Raw genomic sequence first — 15134 nt, 5'->3', positions numbered from 1 at the left:
AAATAAACTTGTTTTATGGAACTCACAGCAGTCGTGTCCACATGTATGTTTATTTTTACAGTGATGTTTACATTCTCGGTTCCCAGGTTTTTTGCAGGCAGTCATTCCTAAATTAATATAAGAAAAGAAAGCCTCTTTTTCACTACATCTATTAATGTGACTAATTATAATTAATTTTTATCCAGCTCTGTCCTTTCTGGCAGTATAAAAAGATTATGATTTTCACACTCCCTCAAAAGTTAACCCCTTTAATATGTATTTTTAAAAAGATATTCTGATAACAATCAGTCCCTGCCCACTATGGGGCCCATCCCAGCTTTTCACAAGGAGCACTGAGTCACCTGTAAGCTTCTCTTAACCTCCCTGATATAAATAGAACCAAATATCACTTAACTCCTGCTGAATGAGATAAGAATGAGGGTGGAGTTTTGAAACTTTTCTACTTTATACTTAAGCATGAAGAACCCAGAAAGAAGGAAACCTCATGGCATTTTGATGGTACCACTGACAGCAGCTAGTAGATAGGACACCATGCATATTTAATAAATGTTAGAAATAAGTGCTTTAGGGATATAAACAAATTTGCTATATGAATTCATAGAAAGGAGAGATTGCTTCCAGCTTGACCCCTCTAAGCTAGAATTAATATATCGAAATATATAATCTATTCTTCATTTATTATATTTAAGTAGGTTTTTTCTTGATTTTAATTCTCCGAGTAACATGGGAGAAGGGAGAGACATTTGAAGTGGTCCTTGAAGGACAGACAGGATCTGGACATGAGAAGGGGACCAGAGGAAGATGTTCCAGATAGACAGCATAATATCCAAAGGCAACCAACCACAGACTATAGAAACACATCAGTTTATTTTTGCTGGAGCACAGATTTTAAATTAGAAATGTTGGAGGTAGTGAAGAGCTCTGAAAACTTTTGTAATCTTTCTCGGTCCTTTAATCTTCATTTTCAGCGTGTTGCTCAGTCAACTTTTTCAAGGCATGGCACATCTGAACAATGATAATATATGTATAGCACCCAGGGGTAAATGAATAAGGCTGCTCACCATATGAGGCAACTGGTTAGATGCCTTGGGGGCTGAGCAGATCAATGTACTGGGTACTGAAAAAGTAATAAAATAACCCTGGCAGCTGGTAGCTGACAGCTGAACCATAGTGTTCCCAACTGAACATAAACAATTTCGGCAGAATATAAACAATAATCAGATAAGGCCACTCTATGATCATAGTAGAAGACAGATATAAGACTAGTGTGTAATTATTTCTGAAAGTAGAGACAAGGACGCTGAAGAACCACAAAAATAACTAAACATCTCCCTCTTCTGGCTAACACAAATGACTACTATTTTTTTAATTCTCCCATCTCCAAGATAAGATATACCAAAATATCCAATATCCCACTTGCTGAGAGCACCCAATCTAGAACTGACCTCTGCTTCTCCCAAACCCTTCTAAGAATCACCTGGCACAAGCTGAACTCCTATAATAGGCTCCTCGCAATTCCCTGAGATGACCCACAGTTCTGCAGGTGCTGTGCTCTCCTTTGCTGCAGCAAATTAAAAAATACCTAACTTTCCTCAAATATAGGTATGCTCTTAGTGATCCTTGTCTGAAAGGTTTCAACGTTATACTTTACAAGGTATGTCACGGCTTACTGGTTGAGAAGTTTTGCCCCAGTTCATGATCTCTGTTTTCCTTGAATCCAGTCCTACCATGCTACAATTTATCTATATGCTGTTCCTTAATTAATCCTCCCAAAATTCAACTCTGATCAGATAATTTGCCCACTTAGAAACGTTAGTTACTTCCTGCTGCCAACAAAATTAATTCCATATTTAAGGTCCTCTACAATGTAATTCTAGCCTCCCTTCTAGCACCCATATTAACCCTACATCCAAAAACATACATTCACTTGCCATTAGTGTTCAAATAGTCCCAAGCCTTTCTATGATTGTACCTTTGATATTACCTCTTGTCTTAGAAGACCCTTCTTTGTCTACCAGAAGCCTATCTATCTGCTTTCACGACCAACTCAAATGGCACCTCTATCATGGAAATCTATACTGATCACCTAAATTGGAAGTGATTTCTCTCTCCTTCAAGCCCTTATGGCATTTTCTTTGCCCCTCTCACCTACTGTATGCTGCTTTATATTTAATGTATTTACATGAAAAACACAGTGGTGAAGTACAGGGCACCCTAAACTAGAGTAAGAAAACATGAGTTCTAATATGGATTGTTCTCTGTTAAAAACAACAACAGCAGGGATTAAAAATAATACTACCTGTTTTGGACTTCCCTGGTGGTGCAGTGGTTAAGAATCCGCCTGCCAAAGCAGGGGACACGGGTTCGAGCCCTGGGCTGGGAAGATCCCACATGCCGCAGAGCAGCTAAGCCCGTGCGCCACAACTACTGAGCCCGTGTGATGCAACTACTGAAGCCTGTGCACCTAGAGCCTGTGCTCCGCAACAAGAGAAGCCACTGCAATGAGAAACCCGTGCACCACAACAAAGAGTAGCCTCCACTCGCCCCAACTAGAGAAAGCCCGCACGCAGCAATGAAGACCCAAAGCAGCCAAAAATAAATAAATAAATAAATAAATAAATTTATTAAAAAAATAATACTACCTGTTTTGTTACCTCACAGAGGTAAAAAGATAAAATGAAATTACGTATGTGATAGCATTTTAAAATTAAGTAATAAACTAATATATTAGTGTATGTATTATCTCTATTATTACATTAATTAAAGATTATACAAGTAAATATAAAATGGTTCTGAGTGCTATGAAGGAGAGGGGCACAATGCTACATAACAGGGGGAATGGTCCTGGTCAGGAATGTCTTGGAAGACTTTCCTAATGAAGTGATAATTGGACTGAGGACTGAAAAAAGAATGGCATTAACAAGGCAAAGGGTAGGAGAAAGAAAGGGATAGCATATGAAGAAGCATTCAAGAGAAAGCTTTTTTTCAAGAAAAAGCTCAAAAACAAGAGAAAGCATGACATGTGGAGAAATTAAAAGAAGGTCAATGTGGCTGATGCTCAAAAAATGAGAGTGCATGAGATGAGACTACAGTGGTAGTAAGATCAGCCTATATTCCTAGGGAAACAGCTCCACCATGGCACCCTGGTGATTGCATGTCTCCACCTAGGCAAGGCTCAGTTAGTTACAGAATGCCCTCTGATCCTCCCTGGGACATGTCAAGATAGGCAGTCTTGCGAGGAACTGTTAAAGGCTATTTCTCATCTGCCTCCTTAGCTTGCAGGAGGCTGCCTATCCTGCATAAGGCTGCCATGAGGCAGTTTCTCATCCGTCTCCTGGTTCTAGTAAGGCATAGGACTTTCCACCTTGACCCTTTCAGGTACAGCTGGAGGCTATAAAGTTGCTTAGCTGCAGCCTAGAGTTGACTCCTCAAAAACAAAGCAACCCATCATTCTCATCTGGTCCCTCCAGTTCAGTGTCATCCTCTGGGATTATGGATCCATGCAACTGATACCATGCTGATCATGTTTTGCTGTCTGTGTAAGTAGTAAACTGTCTAAATATATTTGGGTCTCTTGTGTCTTTACCAGTCAATCCTATGGAGGTGAGGCAAGACTACATAGCAGCTGGCACCCCACTGCTACTTAGGAACTGATTGACTTAGTGTTAGTATGGAACCTTGTAGTGGATGTTAATGATGTGGATCTTTTATTCTAGGAGCTATGGGGAGCCACTGAAGTGTTTTAACCAAAGAAGGGACATAACTGAATTTGCATTTTGAAAAAAGCAATCTATGGAGTGTAGTATGGAGAACAGATTTGAGAGAGAACAGAGTAGATACAAGAAAGCTAGTTAAGGGCTTCCCTGGTGGCGCAGTGGTTGAGTCCGCCTGCCGATGCAGGGGACGCGGGTTCGTGCCCCGGTCCGGGAAGATCCCACATGCTGCCGAGCGGCCGGGCCCGTGAGGCCTGGCCGCTGAGCCTGCGCGTCCGCAGCCTGTGCTCCGCAACGGGAGAGGCCACAACAGTGAGAGGTCCGTGTACCACAAAAAAAAAAAAAAAAAGAAAACTAGTTAAGAGGCTACTGTAGGAGAACGGATTTGAGAGAGGACGGAGCAGATAAAAGAAAATTACAGTAACAGTCTAGAGTGGTAGTATTAGTAGATTCAAAGAGAATGGACTAATTTGAGAGATACATAGAAGGTAAAAATATTTTTAATGCAGAATCAAGTGGAGTGCTTTTCTTTCTTGAGAAACATATTATTTTCCCTGAAGTTTTACTGACTTTTAGTCTAGCAATATCTACCTAAAGTTTCTTTAGTTCATTCAATATTTCAAAGATAAAGGCAACTATATGAAAACACCTCACCCATTTACTCCCCCAATATATACCTCCTTTCTTGAGCCCTCCATCTTCCTCCCAATGCAATCTAGGCCTGTGCTATAGTTGTCATCCTGGAACTTCATTAAGCTTCTGGGCTGAATCCACTATTGCTGGATTCTTTGACTTTTTCTTTATTGGTTAACTGCTTTGTTTGATTGTGCTCATACTAGAACAACTGCCTGAGAAAGGATGTATGAGAGTTAAACTTTCTGAATCCTTGAATGTATTAAGATGTCTTTATTTTACTTTCACACTTAATTAATAGTTTTCCTGAGTATAGAACACGGGGTTGGAAATCATTTTCCCCCTGGATTTTTAAGTCCACTGTCTTCTACCATCCAGTGTTGCTGATAAAAACATTAAAACTACTTCAATTTTTGTTCCTTGGAAACATTTATGATTTTCTCTCTATCCATGATGTTCTGAAACATTGCTTCCTTTGTAGATCTTCTTTCATTCATCCTAACCAGCTTTAAGTAAGCCTTTTTGATGCGCAGATATATGTCTCACTTTAAGTCTAGTGAATCTTCTCAAATTATTTATTCTGATTTGTTTGTTCTGTCTTTCTGAAACTTTTATTAGTCGGGTATCAGACTCCAGATTGCCCTCTTGTCTCATGTTTTCTGTCTCCTTGTCTTTTTGCTTTCATTCAGATTATACTGATTTTATTTTCTGGCTCTCCAGCTAAGCTGGTTTTTTTTTTTTTCAAATCATAATTTTTACTTCCCTGTGCTCGCTCTTCTTCTTTAATTTTTATTTTTTTCACAGCATGCTCTTCTGTTTTATGGTTTCAATTTAGTCTTTAATTTCTCTGATGTTACTGATTAGTTTATATTACGTTTTATTACATCTCTGAATTATCCGGTTGTTCTTTCGTCCACTTTCTGTTTACTTATTTTGGGCTTTCTTTCAAATGTTCCAAATTTTCCTCAAATGTCTCTTCATCCTTGGTTGTCTGCCTATACAGAAGTCCTATTATATCTCCACAGATGAGAAAATTAATTCATAAAGAGGTTAAGTAACATGTTCAAAACTATGAAATAATAAGTAGCAAATTTGAGATTCTAATTCAGGTGGTCTAATTCCAGAGCCTGATCTCTCAACCACCCTGCTAGTTTACTAGTTATACTAGCTGCCTTACTTCTCCCCATATAATGCATTTAATTTACTTAGGGAAGTAATCTACAGTTTGTGGGGTGGGAAGAATAGGAGGAAACGCCTTGAAGGTTGTTGTTTTGAAGTAAGTGATAAGGAGTCACTTTGTCCCTTATCCAACAATTTCTAATAGATGAACTTCTAAACATTACCACAAGATGGTGCACAATGACTATACACATTTGTTCCCAGTGGTGGAAAATAACTAGGATCTGGAAATTTAATTATAGAGATTCTGGGGACACCCCAAAATTTCAAGGCAGTGTTGGCAAGTCTTGCTAGGAATGAGAACTATATACAAGTTTGTTTACAGAATACTAGCATACGGCTATTACTACCTAAGTGACAAAACTTCTACTGTATTTCTGTTAGAAATGATACTTAGAAAATATAAGTGCTCCTCCACTTATATATAAGTGCAACTCCACTCCCTAAGTCTGAGAACTGTCTGAATTTGTCTTATTAACAAACACAAGCTTACAGAGATTGTCAATTGTAAAAATAAGGTTCTGAGGGAAAAATAAGGTTCTGAGAGAAAACTGACCTAAGCTGTACACTTAGGTATAAAATTAACAGATCCCATACCCCATCACTATCATAATCTGAAATGCATATATTTTCTTAGTTCTGTCACATAATATATTAATTTACATGTTTTTAAAGTTCCCGTTTCCAAGTATTTAAAGCAAAATAAATCATTAATGTGAACTAGAAATATATTTGAAGTAAATACTTAAAATTACTTTAACAGGGTCGATAATGACCAGTGGGGTAAGGGTCAGTTGCTTAAAAAAAAAAAAAATCCAGAAAAAAATTAAAAATAGGCGGCATCCCTGACACAGCTTCACAACCTAACTATAAATTCAAATAATGTGGTCTGTGCATAAGCTACTGGAATTAATATTTTTAAAAGAATATTACTTTTTATTTTGCAGTTCCTGATATATGCTAATCATATTTATGCACTTTATAATTTTACTTTTTAAATGAGAAAGCAAATCTCCTTTCATTTTTTTTGTCAAATATTACACTATCATTTTGTTATTTATCAAGAAAAGGATAGCACTAATGAATTGGAGTCCTTGATTTTGCAATTTAATGCATGTATACACCAAAGAGTACAAAGAAAAGCAGACTGCCTTTTGACTAGTATTTAAATGTGCACACCTCCAAACTGCTTGGGCACTGGTTTTATCCTTGCATTCTTCAAGTACATTAAATTTTCACACTCAAAATGGCATAGCAAATGCAGATGAACTTATTAATGTCAAATCAATTTTCTTCAAAGTATACAAAGCCCATATTTCTTATTGAGAATGCATTTAAAGGATAAGAAGTTTAAATGATAAAAATAAAAGTTAAAAAATTTACAACTAAAAAGGTGTATTTTTCACACTGTCTAATCTTAAAAATAGCAAAAATATTTTTCCTAAAATTTTACAAAAATTTTATCTCTTGGACTATAACTATGAGAAACAACTAAAAAATAAATTTTTTTGAAAGAGTTGTAGGAAGCATAAAAAAATTTCTAATTATATTTGTACTCTAAGGTGCATACTTCTGTTTTTAAATATGGTCCTACAATTTGACAATATAAAATATTAAAATATTTGTTGAACCTACAAGCACATTTGGAAATAATCATTTAGCAACTATATTCTCTGAACTAAATATCAGTTTTTATCATTTAATAAAATGGTCTGACAAGAGGTCAGAAAAACTGAAATCTGTATTGTTTTGAAAAGGCTGTTGTCACAACCTTAGTAGGGTAAATCTATGACCCCTTCATTGTGTAAGTTACTGAGAAAAAAAATACAGATAGTGTATGTATGTTATATATAAAGGTATAATTATCCAACTTTATTTGGGGATACTTGAATTTGCACATAAGAACTGAATTATATAATCAGAATGTTCATAAGATTTGGGATGGTTTTATATATAATATATGTATGTGAAGGGGGTATGTGTATAATAAAACATTTGCCTGATAGGAAGCATCTTTTATCTGTTTTCCACAGGGTTATGCTGAAAATGTGGGGGACTTTTGCTCTCATAAAAGTCTCATGCTAGGGCTTTCCTGGTGGCGCAGTGGTTGAGAGTCCGCCTGTCGATGCAGGGGACGCGGGTTCGTGCCCCGGTCTGGGAGGATCCCGCATGCCACGGAGCGGCTGGGCCGGTGAGCCATGGCCGCTGAGCCTGCGTGTCCGGGACGGAGCCTGCGCGTCCGGGACGCAGCCTGCGCTCCGCCACGGGAGGGGCCACAGCAGTGAGAGGCCCGCGTACCGCAAAAAAAAAAAAAAAGTCTCATGCTAGTAGGAAGTATAGTAAATATCGTAATTTTCACTACAGTTGCAAGCAACAGAAACAATTCAAGCTATTTAAAAAAAAACCCATGTGGTGGGTGGTGGAAATGTATTACATGAACATAGCTATGTCACAGAATCCAAAAGCAGCAATGCAGCTAGGCATCACGAGGGACTGAAACCAAGAAATGGAAAGTCATCAGAACTTCAGCTCTGGCCTTCTCACCTTTGCTTCTTTCTATACCTCTGATTTAGTCTTCTCTTACATGGTCCAGCTAACTTTATTTCTGTACATGGTAAAGGATGGCCACCGACACCTCTGATTTTATATTCTCTTAGTGCAGTCCTAATTCTAAATTGTCTTTCTTAAACTGAGGTATTTCTTTTCTTCTAGGAATTTGGACTTTGAACTGCATGAAAGAAGGTCACCCTGGTTCCTGATAATTTTGCTGTCAGAAAAATAGTGGCCAGAATGGGGGTCCGAGGAGAATGCAGTACAAACAAGACAAACAACCTACTTCTGTGATGTGGCAGTCAGTTCTAAGAAAAAGGGAGTCATTGAAAGATAGACAGAAACCTTCTTCCTTTTTTATATCTAAACATATAAACCATGAGATTTCTAGTTTTCCTGTAGTGTGGTCTTTCATATCTTTTGCTACTGTATTACTAGATATTTGAGATTTCTAATGCTATTGTAAATGGTATTTTCAGAATTATGATTTCTATCATTTTTTTTGCTGGTAAGTAGTAATACAACTGATGTTTAAATTTTTACCACAAAGACCTTTTTAAAGTACATGATTCAGTGGGTTTTTAGTATATTTCCAAGGTCGTACAACCATCATAACTATCTAATTCCAGAACACTGTCATCACCACAAAAAGAAATCATGAACCCACTAGTAGTCACTCCTCATTTCTTCCTACCCCTTGCCCCTGGAATCACTAATCTACTTCCTGTCATTATGTATATGCCTATCCTAGACATTCACATAAATGGAATCATACAATATCTGATCTTTTGTGACTGGCTTCTCTCATTAGCATAATATTTTCAAGGTTCATCCATGTTGTAGCATGTATCAGTAGTTTATTCCTCTTTGTGGCTGAATAATATTCCATTGAATGAATGTACCACATTTTACTTATCTATTAGTTGATGGATATTTGGGTTGTTTCTACTTTTTGGCTGTTATGAATAATGCTGCTATAAACATTCATGTACAAGTTTTTGTATGAATATTTTTCAATTTGTTTGGATATATACCTAGAGGAGGAATTCCTGGGTAATTCTATGTTTAACTTCTTGAGGAACTGACAAAATGTTTTCCAAAGCAGCTGCACCATTTCATATCCCCACTACCAAACCATGAGGGTTTCAATTTCTCTGCATCTTTGCCAACACTTGTTACTGTCCATCTTTTTATTAAAGCCATCCTACTGGGTGATACCACACTGTAGTTTTGATTTGAATTTCTGTATTGATTAATGATGTTGGACATCTTTTCATGTTGTATATTGGCCATTTGTAGCTCTTCTTTGAAAAATGTCTACTTAAATTCTTTGACCAGTTTTAATTGGGTTATTTGTGTTTTTATTGTTGAGTTGTAAGATTTCTTTATATATATTAGATTCTAGTCCTTTATCAGATATATGATTTGCAAATATTTTCTCATCTTTTGGGTTGTATTTCACTTTCTTGATAGTGTCAGTTGAAGCACAAAAATTTTTAACCTTGATAAAGTGCAATTCATCTGTTTTTCTTTCTTTGGTTGCTTGAGCTTCAGATATCGTATCTAATAAACTACTGCCTAATCCAACGTCAAGAAAATATACACCCATGTGTTCTTCTAAGAGTTTTACAGTTTTAATTCTTATCTTTAGGTCATTAATCTATTTTGAGAAAATTTTTATATATAGTATGAAGTAGAGGTTCAAACTAATTCAACTGGCTATCCAGATGCCCAGCCCTATTTGTTGCAATACTATCTTTTCCCCACTGAATTGTTTTGGCATCTTTGTTCAAAATCAATTGGCCATAGATGTATAGATTTATTTCTGTACTTTCAATTATATTCTATTGATCTATATGTCTATTATTATGCCAGTACTAGACTGCCTTGATTACTGTAGTTTTATAGTAAGTTTTGAAATCAGGAATTGTGAGTCTCCATGTTTGTTCTTTTTTTTAAAGATTGATTTGGCTATTTTGAGTCCCTTACATTTGCATATGAATTTTAGAATCAGCTTGTGAATTTCTGCCAAAAAAAAAAGCTAGAATTTTGATAAGGACTGTATTGAATCTGTGAATTAATTTGGGAAATGTTGCCACCTTAATGATATTCAGACTTCCAATCCATGAACATGGCATACCTTTCCATTTATTTAGGTCTTCTTTAATTTCTTACAATGGTGTTTTGAAGTTTGCAGTGTTCACATCTTGCACTTATTTTGTTAAATTTATTAATTTATTCTTTTTTGATGTTATTGTACAATTTTTAATATTGACTCTTTATCCAGTGATGTTTCTAAATATATATATTAATTCTAATAGTGTGTCCATAGAGTCTTTTATATTTTCTAGGTACATAATCATGTTGCTTTCAAGTAATGACAGTTTATTTCTTTCTTCCTAACCCTTATCCCTTATATTTCTTTTTCTATATAATTGTACTGACTAGGACTTCTAGCACAATGTTGAAAAGAAGTATTGAATAGTAAGAGAGAACATTCATCATTCTCCCTTTAAATAGAAAAGTTTAAAAATATTTCAGTATTGTGTATTTGCTATATATATACATTTGCTGTATATTTTTAATGAAAAATTAACATTGAATTTTTGTCAAAGTTTTTTTGACTTCTATCAAGAGGATCACATGTTTTTTTTTCCTTTTTGTTCTTTGCCCTGTTAATGTAAGGATTATATTGATCCATTTTTAAATGCTAAGGCTCTCTTGCATGTATGGAATAAGCCATACTTAACTGTGCTGTATTATGCTTTTTAAATATGTGGCTGGATTCCACTTGCTAATATTTTGTTAAGAACATTTGGATTTATATTCATGAATAGACTGATGAATAATTTCTCTTTCTTTTAATGTCCTTGTCAGGATTTGAAATCAAAGTCATGCTGGCCTTCAAAAAAATTAAAATATTAGAAAATATTCTTTCTTTTTTTCTGGAAAAGTTTGGGTAAGTTTGATGTTATTTCTTCCTAAATATTTGGAAAATTTTACCAATGAAGTTATCTAAGGCTCAGGGTTTCTTTATGGAAAGATTTTTTAAAAATTGCTTCAAATTCATTATTAGTGTTAAGACTACTCAGATTTTCTATTTCTTCTGTCAGTTTTGGTAAGATTTCTCCTCAAGGTATTTGTTCCTTTTTACCCAATTATGTCAAATTTATTGGTATAAAGTTATTCGTATCTTGTTGGGGTCTTTTTTACGCCTGTAGGATCTGTAATAATATCACCTTTTTCATTCTTGATATTTTTTTAAAATTAATTAATTTATTTTATTTAGTTTTGGTTGCATTGGGTCTTCGTTGCTGCATGCAGGCCCCCTCCAGCTGTGGCAAGTGGGGGCCACTCCTCACTGCAGTGCGCAGGCCTCTTACTGTGGTGGCCTCTCCCTTTGTGGAGCACGGGCTCCAGGCACGCAGGCTTCAATAGTTGTGGCATGCGGCTCAGCAGTTGTGGCTCACAGGCTCTAGAGCGCAGGCTCAGCAGGTGTGGCACATGGGCCCAGCTGTTCTGAGGCATGGGGGATCCTCCCGGACCACAGCCTGAACCCATGTTCCCTGCATTGGCAGGCAGATTCTTAACCACCGTGCCACCAGGGAAGTCTGATATTGTTAATTCATGTTTTATCTCTTCTTTATCAGTCTTGGTAGGGACTTCTTAAATTTATTCATCTTTTCAAAGAACCAAATCCAATAAATTTGGCTGATAAATTTAGCAGTAATAATTAATTCCTTCAGTTATTTTTTTTCTCAAAATGTCTCGATTTCACTTTAATTTTTGAAGGATATTTTTCACTGCACATGGAAATCTAGGCTGGCAACATTCTGAAGCTATTGTTCCATTATCGTCTGGTTTCCATCATCACTGCTGAGAAGTTAGCTGTCAGTTTCACTGTTGCCCTTTGAGGGTAGTGTGTAGTTTTTCTGTGTTTGCTTTTGAAGATTTTCAGCAATTCTGCTATATTGTGCCCCAGTGTGGTTTTCTATGTATTTGTCTCTGCTTGGGTTTGCTGAAACTCTAAACTCTGTGAGTTGATGTCTTTCATTATTTTGGAATGTTCTCAGCCATTGTCTCTTTAAATATTGCATTTGTCCCATTCTTTCTCTACACTGCTTCTCAGCCTTTACGCATATGTTAGCACTTTGAGTATTATGCTCTTTTCTGTTCTTTCTGTTCTCTTATCTCTGGGCTTCCATTTAGACATTTTCTATTGATATGTCTAACAGTTCACAAATCCTGTGTTTGGCCATACCCAATCTATTACTAAACCTACCCAAAGAGTTCTTCACTTCAGATATTTTATTTTTCAGTTCTAGGAAGTTCACTTAAATCTCTGTATGGATTCCAATTTTCTGGTTAAAATTTCCATCATTTCATTCATTTCGTCTTTTTTTTCCTCTATTTTCTTGAAAATATTAATCATAGTTGTTTTACAATCTTTAAATGCCAACGCCACCATGTGAATCATCCACAGAGTTGCTTCATTTTCTTATATAGTTAATTATGAGTCATATGGCCCTTCCTCTTTGCAGGTCTCACAATTTTTTTATTGTATGGCAGACATTATATCTACAGATTCCAGATTATGTTATATTCCACCATAGAGGGTTTCTTTTTTTCTCTGTCAGGCAAACATGGTGAGTAGCTGATCATATAAAACCCTTTTTAAGGCATGGCTTACCCGGCCTTTCAATTAAGAGCCTATGGATCCTTGACTCCTCAGCCCTGGAATGGCTCTCCCTCTCTGGAATTTTAGTCCCTTTAGTTCGCTTTCATAGATGTCCTAAAAATTGTAATTTTTATAACTTATGTAGGCTTTTATAATTGCTGCTATCAGAGCATTGGCCTGTCCCAAATTACCTCATCCTACCCAGAAGTGGAAGCTCCTCTGAATTCTTTAAAGAGGAGGATGAGTGCTCCTCGGCTCACAGAGTAGTTCTGTATGTCCTCTTTTGCCATCATTCACTGCAATTACTGTTTATTATAACTACCTATACTATTCAGAGAACATGACTGTTTAGATTACTTTGGTAGGTAGCTGCTGCTCTCACATTCCCCAGTACCTGTTAATTGCTCCCTTTACTGGGCCTTTCACAAAGCAGTGAAAATAGAACCAAGTGAATAAGGAAGAGCTGTATGGTAGACTGCCTATGCCTCAAGTATTAACAACATTTAGTGTTTGTTTTGTAGATTTGCTATGGAACACTGTAAATGTTTTACATTACTATCACTCAGAATTAATTCTTAAAAACTATTCAAACAACAGAAAATAAAATAATAAATAAAATAGTACATGTGTAGCCAGTTGGTGGGATACCCACACGCAGAAGATCTATTCCAAGTAATGTTAAAACACAGTAATTTGATTACACATGCCTAGTGAGATATAGTCTAAGAATAAAAATATTTACCATAAAAACCTTAAAGTATTTTTAATAATGACATTAAGAGTGCACTTTGGGGAATTCCCTGGCAGCCCAGTGGTTAGGATTCTGTGCTTCCACAGCAGGGGGCATGGGTTCGATCGCTGGTCAGGGATCTAAGATCCCACAAGCTGCACAGTGTGACCAAAAAAAAAAAAAGTGCACTTTGGTGTTGTTATCCTGAGACTTTGTTGTGTGTATAATGTAGAATAAAGAAAATAAGTGGGGAGACCTTCAAGATGGCAGAGGAGTAAGACATGGAGATCACCTTCCTCCCCACAAATACATCAGAAATACAACTACATGTGGAAAAACTCCTACAGAACACCTACTGAATCCTGGCAGAATCTCAGATGCCCAAAAGGCAAGAAACTCCCCACGTGCCTGGCCGTGTGGCTGACACAGGCTTGGTGCTCCAGCTGGGTGTCAGGCCTGTGCCTCTGATGAGGGAGAGCCGAGTTCAGGACTTTGATCCACTAGAGACCTCCCGGCTCCACGTAATATCAAACAGCGAAAGCTCTCAATCTCAATGCTAAGACGTAGCTCCAATCAACAACCAGCAATCTACAGTGCTCGACACCCTATGCCAAACAACTGGCAAGACAGGAACACGACCCCATCCATCCATTAGCAGAGAGGCTGCCTAAAATAATAATAAGGTCACAAACACCCCAAAACACACCACCGGAAGCGATCCTGCCCACCAGAAAGACAAGATCCAGCCTCAGCCACCAGAACACAGGCACTAGTCCCCTTCACCAGGAAGCCTGCACAACCCACTGAAACAACCTAAGCCACTGGGGGCAGACACCAAAAACAATGGGAACTACGAACCTGCAGCATGCAAAAAGGAGACCGCAAACACAGTAAGTTAAGCAAAATGAGAAGACAGAGAAACACACAGCAGATGAAGGAGCAAGGTAAAAATGCACCAGACCAAACAAGTGAAGAGGAAATAGTCAGTCTACCTGAAAAAGAATTCAAAGTAATAATAGTAAAGATGATCCAAAATCTTGGAAACAGAATGGAGAAAATAACAAAGATCTAGAAGAACTAAAGAGCAAACAATGATGAACAGCACAATAAATGAAATTAAATATTCTCTAGAGGGAATCTATAGCAGAATAACTGAGGCAGAAGAACGGATAAGTGACATGGAAGATAAAATAGTGGAAATCACTATTGCAGAGCAAAATAAAGGAAAAAGAATGAAAAGATTTGAGGACAGACTCAGAGACCTCTGGGACAACATTAAACACACCAACATTCGAATTATATGGTCCCAGAAGAAGAAGAGAAAAGGAAAGGGACCAAGAAAATATTTGAAGAGATTATAGTTGAAAAATTCCCTAATATGGGAAAGGAAATAGTCAATAAAGTCCAGGCAGTGCAGAGAGTCCCATACAGGATAAAGCCAAGGAGAAACAAACCAAGACACATATTAATCAAACTATCAAAAATTAAATACAAAGACAAATATTAAGAGCAGCAAGGGAAAAACAACAAATAACATACAAGGGAATAACCATAAGGTTAAGAGCTAATCTTTCAGCAGAAACTCTGCAAGCAAGAAGGGAGTGGCAAGACACATTTAAAGTGATGAAAGGGAAAAACCTACAACCAAGAT

The 15134-nt window shown here is 36.8% G+C and overlaps 1 protein-coding gene across 1 annotated transcript in view; it reads right to left on the bottom strand.

Annotated features, from left to right (window-relative positions):
- Positions 1 to 15134, bottom strand: part of HFM1 (helicase for meiosis 1) — a gene marked incomplete at both ends in the record, with an annotated part of 128499 nt that overhangs the window by 28051 nt on the left and 85314 nt on the right. Inside the window, one exon of the mRNA XM_082833123.1 lies at positions 27 to 107. Coding sequence (XP_082689249.1) covers positions 27 to 107 — 81 coding nt within the window. The remainder of the gene's footprint in view (positions 1 to 26; positions 108 to 15134) is intronic.

The sequence above is a fragment of the Leucopleurus acutus genome (genome assembly GCF_964270905.1).
Source record: "Leucopleurus acutus genome assembly, chromosome: 2".
NCBI classification, from domain to species: Eukaryota; Metazoa; Chordata; class Mammalia; order Artiodactyla; family Delphinidae; genus Leucopleurus; species Leucopleurus acutus.
Note: the sequence above shows the minus strand (reverse complement) of the source record. Positions and strands in the feature narration are given on the sequence as shown.